A 23,493-nucleotide genomic window follows, 5' to 3' on the forward strand; every position below is an offset into this window, starting at 1 on the left:
TGAGAATTTAATGTACAAAAAAAAAATCAAAATACTTTGAAACAATAGATTTCATAACACCTTGCTATTTAATAACTTTGGTTATTAATTTCTACATCCAGAAAATGTAATATTTAAGTAAAGTGTCTATTTCTCATGGCATTTTAGAACATTGCCTTCAAATAAGCACGTTTCAGGGCCAGGCACAGTGGCTTTCGCCCATAATCCTAGCACCCTGGGAGGCCAAGGCGGGCAGATTGCTTGAGCTCAGGAGTTTGAGACCAGACTGAGCAAGAGTGAGACCCCGTCTCTAAAAATAGCTGGGCATTGTGGTGGGCACTTGTTGTTCCAGCTACTTAGGAGGCTGAGGCAAAAGGATCACTTGAGCCCAAGAAACTGAGGTTGCTGTGAGCTATGATGCCATCACACTCTACTGGGGGCGACAAAGTGAAACTCCGTCTCAAAAAAAAATTTTTTTTGTAAATGGTCTACCTTAGCGGTAAAGATGAAGACAATGTTTTGGTGGTGGAGACGCAGACCAATTAGGCACCAAATGCATGGGTCAAGGTGAAGAATGATAAAGGGGTTTGACTTTAGGCAGTGGCAATGAAAAGGAGACTGATATTTAGAGACACTAAGTTCATAAAACCCAAACCATTTGCTGTCTGACTGGATGTGTAGGCTAGAGTGACCTCCAGGAGTCTGGCTATAGAGATGTAGATGTGAGAACTAATAAAAGTTTATGTAGAAAAAGGTATATAAAAGTGTGTGTCTCAACAAAAGCATTTAGAATTTTTTTTGAGACGGAGCCTCAAGCTGTTGCCCTGGGTAGAGTGCCACAGCATCACAGCCTCCCAAGTAGCTGGGACCAAAGGCGCCAGCCACAATGCCTGGCTATTTTTTGGTTGTAGTTGTCATTTTTGTTTGGCAGGCCTGCTGGATTCGAACATGCCATCTCTGGTATGTGGCTGGTGCCTTAGCTGCTTGAGCTACAGGCGCTGAGCCAGCATGTAGAATTTTAAGGCTGAAAGGACAATCCTGTATGTCTCACTTGAAGGGACTGGGGTAGGTTGATGGAATAGTTTCTCTCTATATACATATATACCTGGGCTTTATGCTATAATGGTGACTTTAATGCAAAAGAAATAAAGGCAAATTCTGATGTAATGCAATGTTCCTTCCTTGATTCCTAGATCTGTATTTAATGAGGAATAGACTGGTATTGTAGATAAGCAGGACACCTTTTCAATTTGTCAGGCTAATTTATGTAGAATTTCAATAGAAAGAAAATCATAATGAACTAGGTATAGAAAATAAAAATCTAACCTTATCCATGCTGAATAAGGCCTGGTACTGAGGAATAACAGCATTACGTGGCTCAGTCAGTATTTGTACAAGTGTTTTCTCATCTAGACTATGCAAAGGAACTACCACAGGCAACCGTCCCACAAACTCAGGAATCATGCCAAATTCAATGAGATCTCTGGCTTCCACGTGACGTAATAACCGATCTTTTTCTTCAATGTCTTGATGAGTATTTGATTCTCCACTTCGATTAGCAAGGTCTGCAGCAGCTGCAGCCCTTCTGCCTTTTCCCAGATTAGAAGGTGTTCCAAATCCAAGATACTGCCAAAGAAATGATGCATAAAATGATCAGTCTATTATCAGTCACATTTTACAAAGCAAGAAAACAGGCTTAGAGATGAAATACCTTGACCAAGGTCTTGTTTCTCTAAGTGGCAAAGCCAGAATTTGAACTCATATCTGTCTGCCTTCAGAACTGAGAACCTAATGACTATATAATAACCAACCCTCAGAGAATGAATTCTAATAAAATTAGATAAGAACAAAAAAAAAAATATGAAATTCCCTGCAACTCAGATAATGATGCATCAGGGTTCATCCAAGACTTTTAGACAAGTGTGGCTTCTAAAAGGTTTAAAAAATATAAAAACGGAGATAGGTTTGGTTTTTTCTTTTTGTAACCAAAGACAATTTTATAATACTGTGAACTAGAGTAGTGTCTTTGGAATAAGTAACCGTATGAGAAAATTATCCAAAATGTCTTAAGTAACTACTGAACATTCTACTAAAATCATAATTTGGGGTTGTACACATCAGCCTATGAGTTAGATAATTAGATTTTATATAGAACTTATAAAGATGACATCAAAAATCTTAACTTTGCAGAATAAGGGTAGAGATACAAAGGTGTATATAAAGGTATATCTTGCTTCAATCAACATGTACCTCAAGGATCTGAAGAAACAAGTCTCGGTCCCAGGTAAAAGCAGGGCTTGTAAGAATGCTTAAGAAACATCTATAAAACTGGGAGGGATCACAATCTTTCCCCCTAAACCGCAAAACGCTTCCCTCCCCTATGTGAATGTCAGCAGTGATTTAAGATGGACTCTATGAGCAGAAGCAATGGAGATTAGCTGCTTATTGGGCTCCGGGGAATTTGTATCTCTACCCTTATTCTGCAAAGTTAAGATTTTTGATGTCATCTTTATAAGTTCTATATAAAATCTAATTATCTAACTCATAGGCTGATATGTACAACCCCAAATCATGATTTTAGTAGTATGTTCAGTAGGAGGAATGAATAGAAATTTAACTGATATTGCATCTATCTCAAATAATAAAAGAACTCCTCAGATAAAATATTAAATTGAACTCATCAAGTTAAACTTGAAAAATGCCTATATAGAGAGATAATATTTAGAAATCTTCTAATTTACTACTCTGAAATTTTTTTAAACTAGGAAAACAGTTAAAACCACACTTAATGCCACCTACAGGTCTTGGAAACTGTGATTTTAAGGCAAAGATGTATAGCAGATCCATGAATAATATCATGTCCTTCTAATGTCAAGGAGAAAAAAAATTGGTTTTGTCATTCATCATTTTAATTAAAGTCACAGTTTCTACGAACCTACCAACAATGTTAAGTGAGGACTTACTACTGTTATGTTTTGAATCTGCTCTGAGAAAACCAAATTCCTAAAAATCCACGAATGAGAGCAAGCAGATAGGAGAAAAAAACTGATCCTTTAAAATGTTCTCTCTCCTTCTAGCAACCCCTCACAAAAACTTACCTTTTCATTTTTCCTCCTGCTTATGATTCTGTCTAAACCATTGAAAGCACCAGATGCAACAAACAGAATGTTTGTTGTGTCAACTTGTACTGTTTCTCCACGTAGCTTTCGGGAATTCTTTTCTGGAACATTGACTATTGTGCCTTCTAGTAGTTTTAATAAACCCTAAATAAAGAATGAATGATTTATATGCTCACCATATATTATAATAAATCGTATTATTTATTATATTTATTTTAGATAATGGGATTCAATGGGGAAAATAATATGTGATTATGGTCAATGAACATAATTAATGAAAACCCTCATTTCTATAACTAACATGAAAAATCAAATGCACTTAACACATTAGTAATTAATAAATTTATTTGAAATGATTACAGAACTCCTGAAACATCATAGCTTAAGAAACAGTAAACCTAAGAGGTTTGTCTGACAGTAAAGACCTAACTCTGACATAAAGACAGAATTATGACAGGGTAAAAGAAGAGAACCCAAATGTGGTGAGGACATTCAAAATTTGGAGGTAGCTGAAAATTTGAAAATGTCTTTTATGTAAATTTAAATTCTATTTTACTTCTACCTGCTTCCTTAGTGCAGCAAGCAGCACTTCAGTCTCATAAATTCTATTCTACTCTTCCCTAAACTTTGAGAATACCTATATTTCAAAATGCCTTATTAAAAAATTTATTGAGTAAATTTTGTTAAATGTTATCATACCTATGTCTCTTTCACTTTCAAAGAAAGTGAAGAAAGTGAAGTACTAAACATACTTTAGTAGTTTGTTAATAATCAGGTACCATTAAAAGGTCAAGCTGTTCAACAAATTATTGTGATTTCAATTATGACTCTACAAGGAATGAAACACTATTTTATTTTTATCTTCTAACTAAATGGAAGGAATAAAAAACATGTACATAGTTCATTCATGTCTAGTAAGAACCAGAACTTTCTTCAAGAGTCTTCTAGAAATGTTTAACTGGGCCTTTGAGGAATAAAAACAACAAAGATTAAATTTCATTTTTTCTGTTCTTCAAAATATTTTTAATTTCCTAAGCAAGGTAATTTGTTATTGAAAATCATCAACAACTCTCTTTGAGGATCTGACCTATTTTAAAATGGTATGTGAAATTTGGGGTAGGAGAAATAAACAAAATAGAATCTAATTGAATGTGAAACCAAACGTACAATATTTGGGAGAGGTTGATGTATTCCTTTTAGTGGGCTTGAACAAAATATTCAACTGCTTACTTGCTGAACGCCTTCTCCACCTACATCCCGTAACTGATGAATGCCTGGCACACTGCCAATCTTATCTACTTCATCCAGAAAGACAATTCCTATAATTTAAGGAGGATTCTATTTATAATATGAAAAAGACACAAGATAGCTTCAGCTTTAAAAGACTTGACAGCTAGAGAGCAAGGTTATTCAATCTTTCATACTTAACATATGCAATGGCTCGATATTATAAAAATGCACTCCTACCTCTCCCATTCATCATTTTGTACAACTTTTTAATAATTTATTTTACAGAATATCACTTAGGTATGATAACCAAATCTCTTTGACAACCGTTTCCTATACCATTAAAGTATCAAAGTTCTTAATAGTGTGAAGCAGGAGATATACAAAGTACTAGTACTGGCAAAGCTTACTCTTTTCTCACCCTACACTCTTGTCTTAAAGCAATTTGAACAGGGAGCTATCAAACTTTTCATGTAAACAAGGACAGATGACAGATGGAGAAAAAAGAAATGCAGTATCTATAACACACTGTAGGTCAATAGGCTAAATGGTTTCTAGACTCATCGGGCATTCTCCTGCCCTTGTCCCCACCTCACCCATTCCCTAACCCAAGCATTAGGAAAGGAGACTGGAGTGGTTATGGTCAATGAGCATAAATAATGAAAACTCACATTTCTACAACTAACATGAAAATCTAATGGCCATTAATAGTTCATATATTTGAGTTAGAATTAGGAAAACAATGGTAGTATTAAGGACCTAATGGAAGAGAAATTTGGTGTCTTTTCACCCTAGCAGCCACCTTATGACAGTTAAGGCAAAGCAACATTTCTGGCTCTTAATCAGTATACTAGAAATTATGTAACATGGGTATTTATATATAATTGCAGAATTTTAGTCCTTGACTCAAGAATTCTATTATCTCTCGATATTAGACAAAATCTGGGGACAGACAGGCTATGCTGAAAACATACCTTGTTGTGCCTTTTCTACGTTATAATTGGCATCTTGGAGCAGTTTGGCAATCACAGACTCAATATCTTCACCTACATATCCAGCCTGAGTCAAAGTTGTACAATCACAGATAGCAAAAGGGACATCAAGGCATTTAGCTAAAGTCTGTGCCAGCAGGGTTTTACCTACAAATAGAAAGAGTAACTAAAAGTTTATTAAAAACATATTGGCTTAATTTTTCAACAAAAATGCAAAATAAATTTGAGTAGTATGTAATAAAAAGTTCTTAACTGTTACACTCTTTTTCTACTCTTATCTAGGTCTAGTTGTTTATTATTTTATTCCTGTTCAGATGTTGTAAATTGGCCTGAAGGGCAACACCAATGCCTAAAATTTAGCATGAAGCCTATTCAGGAACACTGATAATGTATCCCAAAGTAAGGTCAGAATCCAGGCCCGGCGCTGTGGGTCACACCTGTTATCCTAGCATTCTGGGACGCTGAGGCAGGTGGATTGCTTGAGCTCACGTGTTCAAGACCAGCCTGAGCAAGAACAAGACCTTGTCTCTACTAAAAATACAAAAAACTGGCCAGGCGTGGTTGCTCATGCCTGTAATCCTAGCACTCTGAGAGGCTGGGGCAGGTGGATTGCCTGAGCTCAGAGCATTGAGCCCAGCCTGAGAAAGAGTGAGACCACACCTCTAAAAATAGCCACATGCTGTGGCAGGTGCCTGAGGCTGAGGCAAGAAAGTACTTAAGCCTAAGAGTTTGAGGTTGCTGTGAGCTATGATGCAACATCACTTTACTGAGGGTGACAAGTAAGACTCTGTCTCAAAAATAAATAAATAAAATAAATGAATGTGGGTGGCACCTATGGCTCAGTCGGTAAGGCGCCGGCCCCATATACCGAGGGTGGCAGGTTCAAACCCAGCCCCGGCCAAACTGCAACCAAAAAATAGCCGGGCATTGTGGCGGGTGCCTGTAGTCCCAGCTACTTGGGAGGCTGAGGCAAGAGAATCGCCTTAAGCCCAGGAATTGGAGGTTGCTGTGAGCTGTGTGAGGCCACGGCACTCTACTGAGGGCCTTAAAGTGAGACTCTGTCTCTACAAAAAAAAAAAATAAATGAATGAATAAATAAATAAAAACTGAGGCAAAGTTGCTGTGAGCTATGATGATGCCATGGCACTCTACCCAGAGTGACAGCTTGAGACTCTTTCTCAAAAAAAAAAAAAAAAAAAGCAAGCCAGAATCCCCAAATCATTAAGATATAGGTTACAGAATCATTTATATTCTATTTTTTAAAATGAGTAATAAATTTTCTCAGAAAGGTATTTACCTGACCCAGTTGGTCCAAGCAGCAAAATATTACTTTTTTCAAGTTTTATGTCATCATGAGAAGAATCCAATACTTCACCTCCTCGTTTTTCCTGAGGTATCTGTTGATTTACTTGTTGCTGCATTGATGCTCCTAAAGCATTACCATGTGGGCTAATTCCAGCAATCTGAAGCAATTCTGAAAAAATGCCAAAGGAATTACTTGAGCATGATTTAAATTTACTTTAAAAAATACCCCATAAGGCTTGGCACCTGTAGCACAGTGGTTACAGCACCGGCCACATGCATGGAGGCTGGCGGGTTCGAACCCAGCCTGGGCCAGTTAAACAACAATGACAACAAAGAAAAAATAAATAGGGAATTTTCCAGAACGCTCGGTGGGAGGCAGAGGAGCGGCGGCTGCCCGAGCAGTGCACAACTAAGCGCTCCTTTCCGCTCCACTGCGTGGGCCTCTGCCCTCTCACCGGCTGTAGAAAATGGTGAAAGAAACCACTTACTATGATGTTTTGGGAGTCAAACCCAATGCCACTCATGAAGAATTGAAGAAGGCATATAGAAAACTGGCCTTGAAGTACCACCCTGATAAGAATCCAAATGAAGGCGAGAAGTTTAAACAGATTTCTCAAGCTTATGAAGTTCTCTCTGATGCGAAGAAAAGGGAATTATATGACAAAGGAGGAGAACAGGCGATTAAAGAGGGTGAAGCAGGTGGTGGTTTTGGTTCCCCCATGGACATCTTTGATATGTTTTTTGGAGGAGGAGGAAGGATGCAGAGAGAAAGGAGAGGTAAAAATGTGGTACATCAGCTCTCAGTTACCTTAGAAGATTTATATAAAGGTGCCACAAGAAAACTGGCTCTGCAAAAGAATGTGATTTGCGACAAATGTGAAGGCTGAGGTGGCAAAAAAGGAGCAATAGAGTGCTGTCCCAATTGCCGAGGTACTGGAATGCAAATAAGAATTCATCAGATAAGACCTGGAATGGTTCAACAAATTCAGTCTGTGTGCATGGAGTGCCAGGGCCATAGAGAACGGATCAGTCCTAAAGATAGATGTAAAAGCTGCAATGGAAGGAAGATAGTTCGCGAGAAGAAGATTCTGGAAGTTCATATTGACAAAGGCATGAAAGATGGCCAGAAGATAACATTCCATGGTGAAGGAGACCAAGAACCAGGATTGGAGCCAGGAGATATTATCATTGTGTTAGATCAGAAGGACCATGCTGTTTTTACTCGACGAGGAGAAGACCTGTGCATGTGTATGGATATACAGCTGGTTGAAGCATTGTGTGGCTTCCAAAAGCCAATATCTACTCTTGACAACCGAACCATAGTCATCACCTCTCATCCAGGTCAGATTGTCAAGCATGGAGATATCAAGTGTGTGCTAAATGAAGGCATGCCAATTTATCGTAGACCATATGAAAAGGGTCGCCTAATCATCGAATTTAAGGTAAACTTTCCTGAAAATGGCTTTCTTTCTCCTGATAAACTCTCATTGCTGGAAAAACTTCTACCAGAGAGGAAGGAAGTAGAAGAGACTGATGAAATGGATCAAGTAGAACTGGTGGACTTTGATCCAAATCAGGAAAGACGGCGCCATTACAATGGAGAAGCATATGAGGATGATGAACATCATCCCAGAGGTGGTGTTCAGTGTCAAACTTCTTAATGAGGCCAGTGAATGACACTCATGCTGGCATTTTTTTGCAGTAACGAATGAGTGAAGGACTGTAATCATAATATGCTCACTACTTGCTATTGTTTCTGTTTTAATATTCAACTATAGTAGTGTTTTAAAGGTTAAATGAAGAATAAATGCAAATATAAAAGCTCTGAAAAAAAAAAAAAAAAAAAAAAAAGAAAAAATAAATAGCCAGGTGTTGTGGCAAGCACCTGTAGTCCCAGCTACTTGGGAGGCAGAAGCAAGAGAACGGCTTAAGCCCAAGAGTTTGAGGTTGCTGTGAGCTGTGACACCACAGCACTCTATGGAGGGTGACATAGTGAGACTCTAAAAAAACAAAACAAAACAAAACAAAAACATAAAACCCTACATGGAAAAGTAAGCATCTATTTTGAAAAATTCAAATATTTGACATTCTGTCTTACCCCCCAAAGGAAGAAAACTCAGCTCATCTAGTGACAAAGATATACACTTGATGATTATACAAGAAACCTCAAAGAAGATAACCCAACTATAGCACAAGACTATGGGGAAAGGGCCAAGGAAGGGGAAGGGAGGGGGAAGGTTTTGGTGGAGGGAGGGTAAAGGATGGGGCCAAATCTATGGTGCATCTTAGAATGGGTACAGGCGATTGCACTAATGTACACAGCTATGATTTAACAATAAAAAAAAAAAAAAGAAACCTCAAAGAAGAAATGGATCCCTCTCACCCTCTTTATTTCTGTAAATGTGTAAGAAGAATACTCCACCTAATGGAAGACAGCACTGGGAGAACAGTGCTAGGAGTCAGCTTTAGGTTTAGGCTTTCCTTTTGTCTCTAGTTGTATGACTTAGCTTAAGTCATGTAAACACTGTGTTTCTGTTTCTTAATCAATAAAATAGCCAATAATACTTCCTATTAATTTCAAGAACATGGTTGGAAGGTATAAGAATAAAAGGCCGTTGATTTGGAGGTACTTTAAAAGATAAACAAAAGGGCCAGATGCAGTGGCTCATGAGTTGGAGACCAGCCTGAGCAAGAGTGAAAATCACCTCTACTAAAAACAGAAAAACTAGCTAGGTGTAGGGGCAGGCATTTGTAGTCCCAGCTACTAGGGAGGCTGAGGCAAGAGGGTAGTATTGCTTAAGCCCAGGAGTTTGAGGTTGCTGTGATCTGAGGCCACAGCGGCACTTTATTCTGCCTCAAAAAAAAAAAAAAAAGAAAAGAAAAACAAAAAACCAAGATAAACAAAAGCACATATATTTTTTTGAGTACAAAGGAAAAGCAGCAGGACTGTAGAAAAAAGGGAAAACAATGAACTGAGAATTAGGAAACTAGGGTTCTAGCCTCAGTTATGTTTCTGCCTGGTTATGGGACCATGGTTAAGTCATTTACCTTTCCTAAAATTGCTTCTTTACCCATAACATGAAAATGAGACATATGACCTTCACATTCTCTTCCATATCTAAAAATGATTCTGTGAGTCTATCACAGAAACCAAATATGGCAAATATCAGTATCTCTGGCCCTACATGAATCTGTGATTTTCTTGGATCTCAATGGCTCTTTCTAGTCCTTTACTAGAGACGTAACACTTAACTAGATGGCACTGACATTGCTGGTGAATTATATCAGTTTATCAGCTGGGTCTCTGCAAAAATAAATCTTTATTCTCATTTTCATTGGCTCAGGGAAAAAAAATGAAATAGTCTTTCAAGAAAGAGTAACCAGATTTGTAAATATCCAGATTGTTCCTGGTTCTCAGCATTTGAGGTTTTTGTGATCATATCAAACTTGTTTATCTTTTCTGGATTTATTTTTGGGTTGTTTCTAAGAAATGGGTAAAGAATGGCCAGGCAGTCCCAATACTCTGGGAGGCCGAGACTGGTAGATGACCCGAACAAAGGAATCGGAGACCAGCCTGAGCAAGAGCAAGTCCCTGTCTCTACTAAAAATTGATAAACTAGCCAGATGTTGTGGCAGACACCTGTAGTCCCAGCTACTCGGGAGACTGAGGAGTACAGCTTGAGCCAAGAGTTTGTAGTTGCTATAAGCTATGATGGTAGGGCACTCTACCCAGGGTAACAAAGTGAGACTGTCTCAAAAAGAAAAAGAAAACTTAGTCTGCTATCCGAGACTAGTTACATTGTCATTAGCAAGTTTTGTGTGTGTGTGTTTTTTTTTTAAATCTCACCAAATCTGGTTAGGAACCTGTGACAATACATGAAGGGGCTTTGCTTAAGCTTAGCTCTTCCCACCAGGAAAAAATTATTTAGACAGAGTTTGGAATAAGTGAGGCTAGCAGGCCCAAGGCTTGCTTCCCTCTTTCTGACACCCACACACAAGATTTAGATTAATAATTTGAAAAAAATTGAGAGGCATAATATTAACTATAGTAGTCTCATGATATATGTATTTAACTTACTCAATGATTCAAGTTAAAAAAAGTAAATAATTTAAAAGATATAGGTAACGTACATCATTCTATTCTCTGAAGATGTGCCCCAGAGTAAACTTGAGATGACTCTCCTAATTGTTCATTTAGTTCCTATTCTTGCATATCTGTCCCACTGTGTAAGCAGCTCTCTATAATGAGAAGCACTACGAGCAAGCAGGCTAGTATGCTTTGCACAAAGCTTGCCAGCTTGTAGCCATGGACAAGTTACTTAAAATGTCTGTGCTTCAGTGTTCTTATCTGTAAAATGAAGGTAAAAAATAATATTTTCCATCTCACAGATTTGGGATTTTGGAAACATTAAATCAATTAACATATATAAAACATTTAGAAAAGTGCCTGGCAGATAGTTTTACAAGTGTTAACAGAAGAAACTACAATTATTATTGTTATATTTCTAGTGCTTAATTATTTGTACAACACAGCCCTTAAATCAAAGTCAAATACATCACCTGATGCTCACCTTAAGAAACAACATTATGTTCCAATAATGGGGGGAAAGAAATAGTTGTGTCAATCTTTCTAAAAGTTGTATGCTGGTTTCTAATGTGTGATTTCTAAAGAGAGTTAAAAAATAATTTTTTTGGCCAGGGCCGAGTCTGAACCTGCCACCTCCGGTATATGGGGCTGGCGCCCTACTCCTTTGAGCCACAGGCGCCTCCCCAAAAATAATTTCAATTATATATAATTTGGGTCTAATGCCAAAAGTTAGGTCCTAACTTTAGGACCTGAAATCCCATATAAAACAACTAAACCACAGAAGACCATAAATTATATTTAAGCTTTTGAAATATTTGTTTCCAAGTCATCAATATAATTACAAATTGCTTTTACCTAAGTTCTTTAATATTGTTAACGTTGGCTTGGCGCCCATAGCTCAGTGGTTAGGGCGCTGGCCACATACACCAGAGCTGGTGGGTTCGAACCTGTTCTGGGCCTGCTAAACAAGTGACAACTTCAACAAAACAATAGCTAGGCATTGTGGTAGATGCCTGTAGTCCCAGCTACTTGGGAGGCTGAGGCAAAAGGATCGCTTAAGCCCAGGAGTTTGAGGTGGCTGTGAGCTGTGACACCATGGTACTCTACCCAAGGCAGTGAGACTGTCTCAAAGAAAAAAAAAAAATACTGTTAACATTTTAAGTTACATCACTACATATATGACATGTCTTTCAAAATACTCACTATAGACTTTCTTTACTAATTCACATTAGTTTCACTAGCTATAAGCTCAAATTTATGAGTATGATATTGACTGAATATTTCTATATATATTTATTTTTATTTTATTTATTTATTTATTTATTTTTTGCAGTTTTTGGCTGGGGCTGGGTTTGAACCTGCCACCTCCAGCATATGGGGCTGGTGCCCTACTCCTTTGAGCCACAGGCGCTGTCCTTCATTATAGTTTTGATAATAAAATAAAAATTATACATGTCCCTAAAGTTTATTATTTAGGCCGTACATGCTTATATGTAATCTAACTGTTTCATTTTATTATTTAGGCCATACATGCCTATATATAATCTAATTGTTTCATTTATTATATTTCTCAATTTTACTATGCATGGTATAATCAGCATTAAAAATTTAAAAATAACTGAAGATAGTTTTATTACATGTTATAAAAGTCATGCCAGAGTTGGTAAACCAATTACATTCTCATGGCTCATCCTATATATATGACACACTTCAAATAGTAGATATTTAATACTCCTTGGTGCGGTGGCACCTGTGGCTCAGTGAGTAGGGTGCTGGCCCCATATACGGAGGGTGGCGGTTTTGAACCCGGCCCTGGCCAAACTGCAACAACAACAAAAAAAAAGTTGGGTGTTGTGGCAGGCGCCTGTAGTCCCAGCTACTTGGGAGGCTGAGGCAAGAGAATCACCTAAGCCCAAGAACTGGAGGTTGCTGTGAGCTGTGACGCCACAGCACTCTACTGAGGGTGACAAAGTGAGACTCTATCTCTAAAAAAAAGTACTCCTTGGTGCAAGGGCAAATGTAAAAGTATCATACTTAGCCAATTTTCTTTTATTATTTCAATTATTAAAACAAACAGCAATGTGAATTCTTCTAAGACACCCTGGAACCTTTATTCTCTGTGCAGCAACTATGTCTACCTAACAAAGGAGTGCATGTAAGAAATCAGAATGGCTACCGTCCTTTGTGTATCAAGTCCTTCCACACCCTCCATCAGACCATGTAATATTTACAGAGGTAATTCAGGGCTGGGAACAATGAATTAAGGCTTATTCATGATTTGGAAGGCAATATACTTTTCATAAATACCAAGAAAGAAGAAACTCTGGTTTCTGGCAAAGAGTAACTAGAAAATAATATGCCTTGCCTCCCCAAAATTCCTATCACTTACAAGCAGGCCAACTCTAATTATAGTTTGGCAAAAAAAAAAAAAAGATATAAAATGCATCCTATAGATTTAAAGAACCATATATTCTATTAATGTCCATATTCATAGTGGGAAACTATATATAATACTTGATATTTCCCTTAAGTTAGGCTTTAAGAAGTATCACAACAGAAAAGATAAAATCAAGTATCTGAAATAACCCAACATACACAAATGACACAAATTAGTTACAAAAAAACTATTCCAAAGTTATATGTACCATGTATGAGAAACATATTTAGATAATATATATCTTTCTTGGTAATACCTAAGAAAATAAATACATGTCTACTATTATTACTGCTGACACTTCACTGAGGTCAATGTCAAAAGAAAGAATGATTACAGATGAGGACCTGAGTAGACATCACTTACTTGTAAATCTGTACTCATCCTCCCGTCTTCTTATTTCTAACTCTAAGAAAAGGATGAAAATGGCAACATGAAAATATTACACATTTGTTTGGTTTGGGGAAACAAACAATAAGTATCACACTTCCTGCTCTCTTCAAAATATATTTAAAGGATATGTTCATTAACATTTTTTCAGCTTTTCACATTATGAAATATATATGCTACATCCTTTCTATATTAAAACAAAACCATGCTCAATGATGGTTGTCCAATACTGACATTTGTCAAATGCAAAATTACTATCTATTTTAAGAAAAGAATATAATTTAAGTCTTCCATAAGAGTTAAAACCCCCCAAGGGTGACGCCTGTGGCTCAAGGAGTAGGGCGCCGGTCCCATATGCCAGAGGTGGCGGGTTCAAACCCAGCCCTGGCCAAAAACCACAAAAAAAAAAAAAAAAAAAGAGTTAAAACCCCTCATATATTAATATCATAACCATTTGCTCTGTCTGCACTAGAAGATCTTATGTATTGATACACTGCAGGGACCAAAAATCATTCTGCTCCATGATTAGACAGTGCTTTTGAAAAAGTTAGTTTAAAAATGAAGGTTCCAAGACTTCCATTAGTTATGACTTACACTTTCTAAAAATAAAGTAATTGATGCTATCACATAACTATTTTGCAGTAAGTTCAGCAAGTGAACGAGTATCCTCATAGAAATCAGTTATATGTTTAGTAGCTACCAGAGATAACCAAAAGATAGTGTAGTTTTATAAATTTGAGGATTTAGCAAAACTTCAAATTGTACAATGACTAAAAGAATCTATAATAGATTGTGGGCCTAAATCAGAAATCAGGGCTATCTGGTCAACTTGAAATATTTACATTTTACTTATTCACAGATTTTTTAAAAATATCATTCTATTAATGAAACACATAATTGCCCACAATAAATTGAAATTGTAGTATATTGGTATATTAGAATCTATCATTAATTGGAATTGCACTTTCAATTACTTACAAATTTTCCTTTAACCTTGCACTCTATAGCTAGGGCCCGAAGAGGAAAGATGGCTAGGCGTGTTAATATATTAAAAGTTAGCACCTCTACATATCTCTGACATAGGCGAATGAAATTCTGCATCCTGAACCCAAAGAGAAGAACTCAGAGTTGTACAGAACATGCAGTCATCTATCCATGGGGATCTAGTGGTAAAGTCTATAATTCAAAGATATTTCAATCTCTACTTCAGTGGCTTTCAAACATTTTTTATAGAGATCTTCAATAAGAAATACTTATTACTTTGTGATTCAGAACCCATGAACACATAACTAAAAAGAGAAGTTTTAAGAAACAATGTTTACCTTAATCACAAGTAAATGTACTCTGGTATTCTCTATGTATACCTATTAAATATTTTTCAGGCTCAGCACCTGTAGCTCAGTGGCTAGGGCCATATATCCCGGAGCTGACAAGTTCGAATCCAGCCCAGGCCTGCCAAACAACAATGACCACTACAACCAAAAAATAGCTGGGCATTGTGGCGGGTACCTGTAGTCCCAGCTACTTGGGAGACTGAGGCAAGAGAATCACTTAAGCTCAAGAGTTGGAGGTTGCTGTGAGCTGTGACGCTACAGTATTCTACCCAGGGCAACATAGTGAGACTCCATCTCAAAAAATAAATAAATAAATAAAATAAACAAACAAACAAATAAATATTTTTCAAAGAAATGCTAGTTGGCAATCTACCAGAGTGATTTCATGACCCCCTCTCATGGGAAGTGACCTCCACTTTGAAAAATGCTGCAGTAAAAGTATTTTAAAACAAAAGCAAGGAGTTAGTTACAAATAAATTATGTCTAAGCATAGTAATCTTTATTTAGGTCAACTATCAAAACACTAACCTCTAGGTGTTAATGACGTCTGCTTCTCAACTTCTGCTTGCTGTCTCAAATTAGCTGGGATATTATTATATATTCTCTTATAATGATTGTACACAGCAACTGAAAGCACCTTCTTAGCAAATGACTGGCCAACAACATACTTGTCGAGGTAGTTGTAAATCTGAAAAATGATTAAGTGTGAGTGATTTACTATGAGCTCTGATAAACATACACATTAAGAAGTTAAATACTGAAAATACCTGCTTACAGTTTTAAATTTGAGCAACAACTGTCATTAAAAATAAAATGACAAGGGCATAATATATTATATAGCAATGATTCAGAGGCCCTAAACACTAAATGAACAAAAACATAATTCATTTGTTTTCCTTCTTGTGGTATGCTAGGTTCTGTTCTATAAATAATGCAATTGATACTGTTTTTAAAGTTAATATTAAAGTCTCTTACACATGCCACCATGGGTCTAAAAGTATCATCATTAATATAGATCATTAAAATAAATCCTTCCTATACTTAATCATGTAAATAATATTCTTCACAAAGATAACATATTAGAAAACTAACCTTTTCAGAAACAGGCATTATACAAAATCAAAAGCCATTCTATAGTTGGCAGTGGCTCACGCCTGAAATCCTAGCACTCTGGAAGGCTAAGGCAGGAGGACTGCTTGACCTCAGGAGTTCCAGACCAGCCTGAACAAGAGCAAGACCCAGTCTCTACTAAAAATAAAAAAAAATTATCCAGGTGTTGTGGTGTGCACCTGTAGTCCTAGCTACTTGGGACGCCAAGGCAGGTGGATTGCTTGAGCTCAGGAGTTTGAGACAAGCCTGAGAAAGAGCAAGCATCTCTAAACTGTAGTCCCAGGAAGATCCCAAGAAGATCACTTGATCCAAGAGTTTGAGGTTGCTGTTAGCTGTGACTCCAGGGCACTCTACTAAAGGTAACAAAGTGAGACTGTCAAAAAAAAAAAAAAGTAGGGCGCCGGTCCCATATGCTGGAGGCGGCGGGTTCAAACCTAGCCCCAGCCAAAAAAAAAATAAAAAAAAAGTAAACTATACTAAGCTAAAAACTATACCTTCTTGGGGGGTGGAGGTGGTTTCTGTTGGAATGCCAATTTTACAGCTTCGGCTGCTGATTCAGGTTCTTTAATTATGCTTTTCTTTGAGTCTGCTTCAGATAGCACAACAAAAAAATGATGACATTTTTCACACTTGACAAAACGTGTGGATGCTGTAAAAGAAAACAGAGGTCAGTAGAATAAAATAAAAAACGTCAGTAGCACTTAACATATAAGACTCACTATAATCAAAAGCTCTGCACTTGACAAAAAGCAGAATTACAGATTGCTCCGCTAGCCGTACAGCCTCACTGACACTCCAAGTATACTACAAAGATATAGGAGTTCAGTAGACTACCTTTTGTTCATTTCCTCTAGTTTCTTTCATTTTGTGACATACTTAAAAGAATGATTGAAATTCTTAAACTTTTCATTCATTAGAGATAATTTTACAAACCATTTTGAGAATACTGATTAGTCATATATTTTACTGAAATACCTGAATAAACAAACTATAAAAAAAGTACAAATAGGTTAATCTATTTTTCCAATATTTTATTATGAAAAATTTAAAAAATACACAGAAGTTAAAGAAGAAAATCTGTTTCAATAACTAAAAATGTAAAAAGGTATATTCTTTAGGTTCTCTCAAATCTATGAGTATTTCAAAATTCTGACTTGGTAAATATATAGTTATTTCATATCTTCCTTGTTTCATCTCTAACTAATTCACTAGTCCCTATTTCTATGACCAAAAAACCACTAAGAAACAAACAAAATAATAACTTCTCAGTCATACTGATTTGATTTAAAGGTAATCATACAAAGCCTGGGCCCAGTGGTTCACTCCTATAATGCTAGCACTTTGGGGAGGCCAGGCAGGTGTACTGCTTGAGCTCAGGAGTTTGAGACCAGCCTGAGCAAGAGTGAGGCCCCATCTCTACTAAAAATAGAAAAAAGTGATGATACATGCCTATAGTCCCAGCTACTTGGGAGGCTGAGGCAAGAGGATGGCTTGAGCCCAGGAGTTTAATGTTAACTGCTGAGAGCTATGATGATGCCACAACAGTCTGCCCAAGGTGACAGAGTGAGACTTGGTCTCAAAAAACCAAAACCAACCAACCAAAAAAACCCCAACTTGTGGATAAATTCTAATAGCAAACTTCAAACTGTAAGAGGCCTCATGTATGTTCAAGAAAGAGACCAAGTTATTCCAAATGCCTGCAATTAACACAAGCCCAGATACGTATTTACCATTTCCCATCATTGGGAAAGATGGTCAATGCCTTTATGAGGCACCATTTTACAATTGCTACTGGTGAGAAACAGGGCGAGGATTAAAGGGCAAAGATACCTCCAATCTAGTTCAGGCTGTGTGACAGGAAAATCTGGCCCAAGAACAAAATATTTCTCTAGGAAATTAGGTCAAAGGGAAAGAGATTAAACACCAACAAATCATATCCCTTTTTGCTTTACTGTTGAAGGATTGCTTAAATTCAACTGGAATTTACAATTTTACACTGAATCAAGTTCAACATATACTCAAGTTCAAGGATTTGACTTGTTTATCAAAATACTACCTTGGGAAAAAATTACAACTATTGCAATGCATATTTTTTTTTACTCCTAAAATTAAGGGGCAAAGATCTAATTTTGTTAAATTACCAGGGGATAAATAGACCTCTTCCCTTGAAATGATTACTTCACCTAATCTATACCCTTTATATAAAATACATGGCCTGAAGGCTCGGCGCGGGTAGCACAGTGGTTATGGCATTAGCCACATACACTGAGGGTGGCGGGTTCGAACCTAGCCAGGGCCAGCTAAATAGCAATGACGATGGAAAAAAAAAAAAAAAAGGGCAGCACCTGTAACTCAGTGGGTAGAGTGCTGGTTCTTTTTTTTTTAATTGTTGGGGATTCATTGAGGGTACAATAAGCCAGGTTACACTGATTGCAATTGTTAGGTAAAGTCCCTCTTGCAATGTCTTGCTCCCATAAAGTGTGACACACACCAAGGCCCCACCCCCCTCCCTCCGTCCCTTTCTGCTCCCCCCCCATAACCTTAATTGTCATTAATTGTCCTCATATCAAAATTGAGTACATAGGATTCATGCTTCTCCATTCTTGTGATGCTTTACTAAGAATAATGTCTTCTACTTCCATCCAGGTTGATACGAAGAATGTAAAATCTCCATTTTTTTTAATGGCTGAATCGTATTCCATGGTATACATATACCACAGCTTGTTAATCCATTCCTGGGTTGGTGGGCATTTAGGCTGTTTCCACATTTTGGCGATTGTAAATTGAGCTGCAATAAACAGTCTAGTACAAGTGTCCTTATGATAAAAGGATTTTTTTCCTTCTGGGTAGATGCCCAGTAATGGGACTGCAGGATCAAATGGGAGGTCTAGCTTGAGGGGTGCTGGTTTAAATTTACACTGAGGGTGGCTGGTTCCAGCCCGGTTTGGGCCTGCTAAACAACAACAACTGTAACAAAAAATAGCCGGGTGTTGTGGAAGAAAGACTACCTTAGTTAAAACCTTTTTGTTAGATTGTTTAAATGAAAGTTCCTCACAATTCTGTACAAGGCCCACCATAAAATCTCTAAACCACTGCAGAGAAGTTTAATTCCAACCCCAAGAGACACAGCAATATAGTAAGCCATCAAAAAGTATTATACTCAAAGACTATCTGGGACAGAGCACAGTGGCTCACACCTATAATCCCAGAACTTTAAGAGGCCACGGTAGGAGGATTTCTTGATTTAGAGAGAGGCCAGGAGTTGAAGACTAGCTGGCACAACAGCAAGACCCCATCTCTACAAAAAATAACAAAATTAACCAGGCATGGTGGTGGCATGAGTTAGAGTTGCAGTGAGTTATGAAGATGCCACTGCACTCGAGCTCTGGTAACAAAGTAAAACTCTGTCTCAAAAAAAAAAAAAAAAAAAAAAAATTTTTTTTTTTTTTTAAGTATTACACACATAAAAATAACTAAAGGCTCTACCAAAAATAAAATTCATGGCTTGGCGCCTGTAGCACAGTGGTTATGGTGCCAGCCACATACACCCAAGGTGGCAAGTTCGAACCCAGCTGGGCCAGCTAACCAACAATGACAAATGCAACAAAAAATAGCCAGCTCGGTGTTGTGGCAGGTGCCTGTAGTCCCAGCTACTTGGGAGGCTGAGGCAAGAGAATCACTTGAGCCCAAGAGTTTGAGGTTGCTGTGAGCTGTGACACAACAGCACTCTACTGAGGGCAACATAGTGAGACTCTGTCTCAAAAAAAAAAAAAAAGAAAAGATAAAATTCATATGTGTCAAGTTATTTTTTTAAGTGGGTCAAACAAAACTAAAAAATGCCACATATTCTATAAGTCCTATAATAAAAAATGTCTTAGATATTATTTCTAATAATTATCATCAATTTGATGATTTTCTTTCCTTTTTGAGACAGAGTCTCACTATGTTGCCTTTAGTAGAGTGCCATGACGTCACAGCTCATAGTTACCTCAAATTCTTGCGCTTAGGTGATTCTCTTGCTTCAGCCTCTCAAGTAACTGGGACTACACCCACCCACCACAATGCCTAGCTATTTTTTTGTTGCAGTAGTCATTGTCATTTAGCAGGCCCAGGGCAGATTTGAACTCGCCAGCTTCGGTGTATGTGGCCAGTGCCCTAACTACTGAGAATGGGCACTGAGCTTTATTTATTTATTTTTTTTAAACAGAGAGTCTCACTTTGTCACCCTCAATAGAGTGCTGTTGCATCATAGCTCACAGCAACCTCAAACTCTTGGGGTCAAGAATAGCTAGGACTGGGCGGTGCCTGTGGCTCAAGGAGTAGGGCGCTGGTCCCATATGCCGGAGGTGGGGTGTTCAAACCTAGCCCCGGCCAAAAACCAAAAAAAAAAAAAGAATAGCTAGGACTTCAGGTGTGAGCATTGCGCCCAGCTAGTTTTTTCTATTTTTAGTATGGAAGGGATCTGGCTCTTGATCAGGTTAGTCTCAAACTCTTTAGGTTCAAGTGATCCTCTCCCCTCAGCCTTCCAGCCTGCTATGATTACAGGCATGAGCCACCATGCCCAGCCTTAGTTTTTGTATTTTTAAATAATTAGAGAAGGGCCTGTAATCCTAGCACTTTGGGAGGCTAATGAATGGATTGCTTGAGGGTAGGAGTTTGAGATCAGCCTGAGAAAGATCCAGACCCAGTCTCTACCAAAAACAGAAAAACCAGCCCGGCATTGTGGTAGGTGCCTGTAGTCCCATTTACTTGGGAAGCTGAGGTAAAAGAAACTCTTAAGCCCAAGAGTTCAAAGTCAGGGTGACAAAGTAAGACTCTGTCTCAAAAACAAAACAAAACAAAAAAACTCTAGGGAAAAAAAATAAATAGGGAAAAATCATGACAATGAAAGTTATATGAAATTCAAACCTTGGCTGGCTCAGTGCCCGTAGCACAGTGGTTATGGTGCCAGCCACATACACCAAAGCTGGCAGGTTCAAACCTGGCCCAGGCCAGCTAGCCAACAATGACAATTGCAACAAATAATAGCTGGGCGTTGTGTAGTCCCAGCTAGTTGGGAGCTGAGGCAAGAGCATTGCTTGAGCCCAAGAGTTTGAGGTTGCTGTGAGCTATGAAACAATGCCAGGGCACTCTATTAAAGGCGACAGACTGAGACTAAGTCTCAAAAAAAAAAAAAAAGAAAAGAAAAGAAAAATGAAATTCAAATCTCAGTGTCCACATTCAAAGATTTATTGGGATACAGCCACACTTATTCATTTACATTGTCTATCACTGTTGCTGATTAGAAGAGTTACAACAGAGAGCATATATACGGACCACGAGGCCTAAAATAGTTATTTGTCCTTTTACAGTAAAAGTTAGCTAACTCCTGCTATATGACATTTAAAAAGAAAGAGCTACCCAGAAAGTAAAAAATACTTGCAAATCATGTATCTGGGTAAGGGTCTGTATACATGTATAAGGCCAGACACAGTGGCTCATGCCTATAATCTTAGCACTCTGGGAGGCCGAGGCGGGTAGATTGCCTCAGCTCACGGGTTCAAGACCAGTCTTAGCCAAAGCAAGACCTCATCTCTAAAAATAGCCAGGCATTATGGTGGGCGCCTGTAGTCCCAGCTACTTGGGAGTCTGAGGCAAGAGAATCACATGAGCCTGAAGAGTTGGAGATTGCTGTGAGCTGTGACACCATGGCATTCTACCTAGGGTGACAAAGTGAGACTCCATCTCAAAAAAAAAAAAAAAAAAAAAAAATTACATGTATGAAGAAGTCTTCAACTCAACAATAAAAAGATAACTCAATTTAAAAATGAACAAAGGAGTTAAACAGACATTCCTCCAAAGAAAATATACAAATGGCTAATAAGCATATGAAAACATATTCAACATCATGGGTCACCAGGGAAATGCAAATCAAAATCACAATGAGATACCACTTCACAACTACTATGAATAAAATAGATAAGTGGTGAAGAGAAAGTGGAGAGATTGGAACTCTCATACATTTTTGACTGTAATATGGTATGGCTGCCATGAGAAACAGTTTGGCCAACTCTGTAAAAACTAAACACTTACCATATGACCCAGCGATTCTACTCCTAAATATATACCCAAGAGAATTAAAAACGTATGTCCATACAAGAACATACACAAATGTCACAACACCATTACTCAAAATAGCCAAATAGTTGAAACAATCCAAATGTCCATCAAACAATGGAGTGTTTTTCCGCCATAAAAAGCAATGAAATACTGATACATGCCTTAACACAGATAAACCTATAAAACGTGCTAAGTGAAAGAAGCCAGACACAAAATGCCACATATTATGTAATTCCATTATAAGAAATATCTAGAATAGACAAATCCACAGAGACAGAAAGAAGTTATTGGCTGCCAAGGCTAAGAGAAGAGGAAGGTGCACAGTGACTAAGGGTAGTGGGGTTTCTTTCTCTGGTGATGTAAACTGTTTTGGGATTAGTGGAGACAATTATACATGTAAAACTCAGTAAATATATTAAAATCGCTGAGGGTGAATTGTATGGTATGTGAAAATCTCAGTAAAAATAAATTCTAAAAAAGAAAGGACTAGGTCCGTATGTACAGTCGTCCCTCAGTATACACAGAGACTGTTTGCAGGACTGTCCCACTGTGTCCAAATCCACACACATTCTAGTCCTGCAGTTGGCTGTGCAGAACTTGCATATACAGAAAGTTGGTTCTCCATATATGCAGGTCATCTGCATTTGGTTGAAAAGCTGTATATAAGTGCCCAGTTCAAACCCACCTTGTTTAAAATTCAACTGTATTAACATACATAGCTTTCAAAATATTGCTTACTGAAAACAATTTGCAAAAATATGAATAATATATCACTTATACTTTTAAAATAATCATATGTTAAATAAAAATAAAAAAATAGTCATATGTTCAACAAAGATACACTACAGAAACTGTAGCTTTATCTATAAGGTTCTACTCTTTATAAAGGAAGACATGCATTCCTCAAGTAATTAAAAATATAGTAAAGCCTCCACAGTTGACCACCGCCCTACATTGACCACCTCCTTTAGTTGACTTAATTTTCATAGACCAGACATGCGCCATATGTAAGTGGCACAGTAAGGCTAGTTCCTTATGCTGATTACCTCTGTATATTGACCAGTTTCACAAAGTCCCTTGGATGGTCAAATTACAGAAGTTCTATTGCAATTAAAAATCCCAAAAGGCCATTCATAAAAGAACTACAAGTGACAAAAAAAAAACAAAAAAAAAAAACAACCCTAAGACATTTATAAACTAAAACATAAATAAATGTAAATACAAACAAAATACAGGTTGAGTAGCCATTATCTGAAATACTTGGGACCAGAAGTCTTTTGAAGTTCAAACTTTTTTGGATTTTACAACATTTACTGAAATATATACCAGTTAAGCATCCCTATCTGAAAATTCAGAATCCAAAATGCTCCAATGAGCATTTCCTTGTTGGTGCTCAAATAGTTCTAGATTTTGGGGC

At 37.5% G+C, this 23,493-nt stretch overlaps 2 protein-coding genes across 2 annotated transcripts in view; one reads left to right on the plus strand and one right to left on the minus strand.

The window, feature by feature from the left end:
- Positions 1-23,493, minus strand: part of CLPX (caseinolytic mitochondrial matrix peptidase chaperone subunit X) — a 41,360-nt gene that overhangs the window by 4,279 nt on the left and 13,588 nt on the right. The window contains exons 4-11 of the mRNA XM_053593209.1: positions 16,472-16,626; positions 15,396-15,555; positions 13,510-13,551; positions 6,615-6,791; positions 5,300-5,464; positions 4,329-4,417; positions 3,078-3,242; positions 1,306-1,605 (exon numbers count right to left, since the gene is read on the minus strand). Of these exons, the coding sequence (XP_053449184.1) occupies positions 1,306-1,605; positions 3,078-3,242; positions 4,329-4,417; positions 5,300-5,464; positions 6,615-6,791; positions 13,510-13,551; positions 15,396-15,555; positions 16,472-16,626 (1,253 nt within the window). The remainder of the gene's footprint in view (positions 1-1,305; positions 1,606-3,077; positions 3,243-4,328; positions 4,418-5,299; positions 5,465-6,614; positions 6,792-13,509; positions 13,552-15,395; positions 15,556-16,471; positions 16,627-23,493) is intronic.
- LOC128587272 (dnaJ homolog subfamily A member 1-like) lies at positions 6,974-8,447 on the plus strand. The gene has a single exon (XM_053593233.1). The coding sequence runs from the start codon at positions 7,561-7,563 to the stop codon at positions 8,281-8,283; it is 723 nt and encodes a 240-aa protein (XP_053449208.1). The 5' UTR covers positions 6,974-7,560; the 3' UTR covers positions 8,284-8,447.

This window comes from Nycticebus coucang, chromosome 6, assembly GCF_027406575.1.
Source record: "Nycticebus coucang isolate mNycCou1 chromosome 6, mNycCou1.pri, whole genome shotgun sequence".
Taxonomy (NCBI): Eukaryota; Metazoa; Chordata; class Mammalia; order Primates; family Lorisidae; genus Nycticebus; species Nycticebus coucang.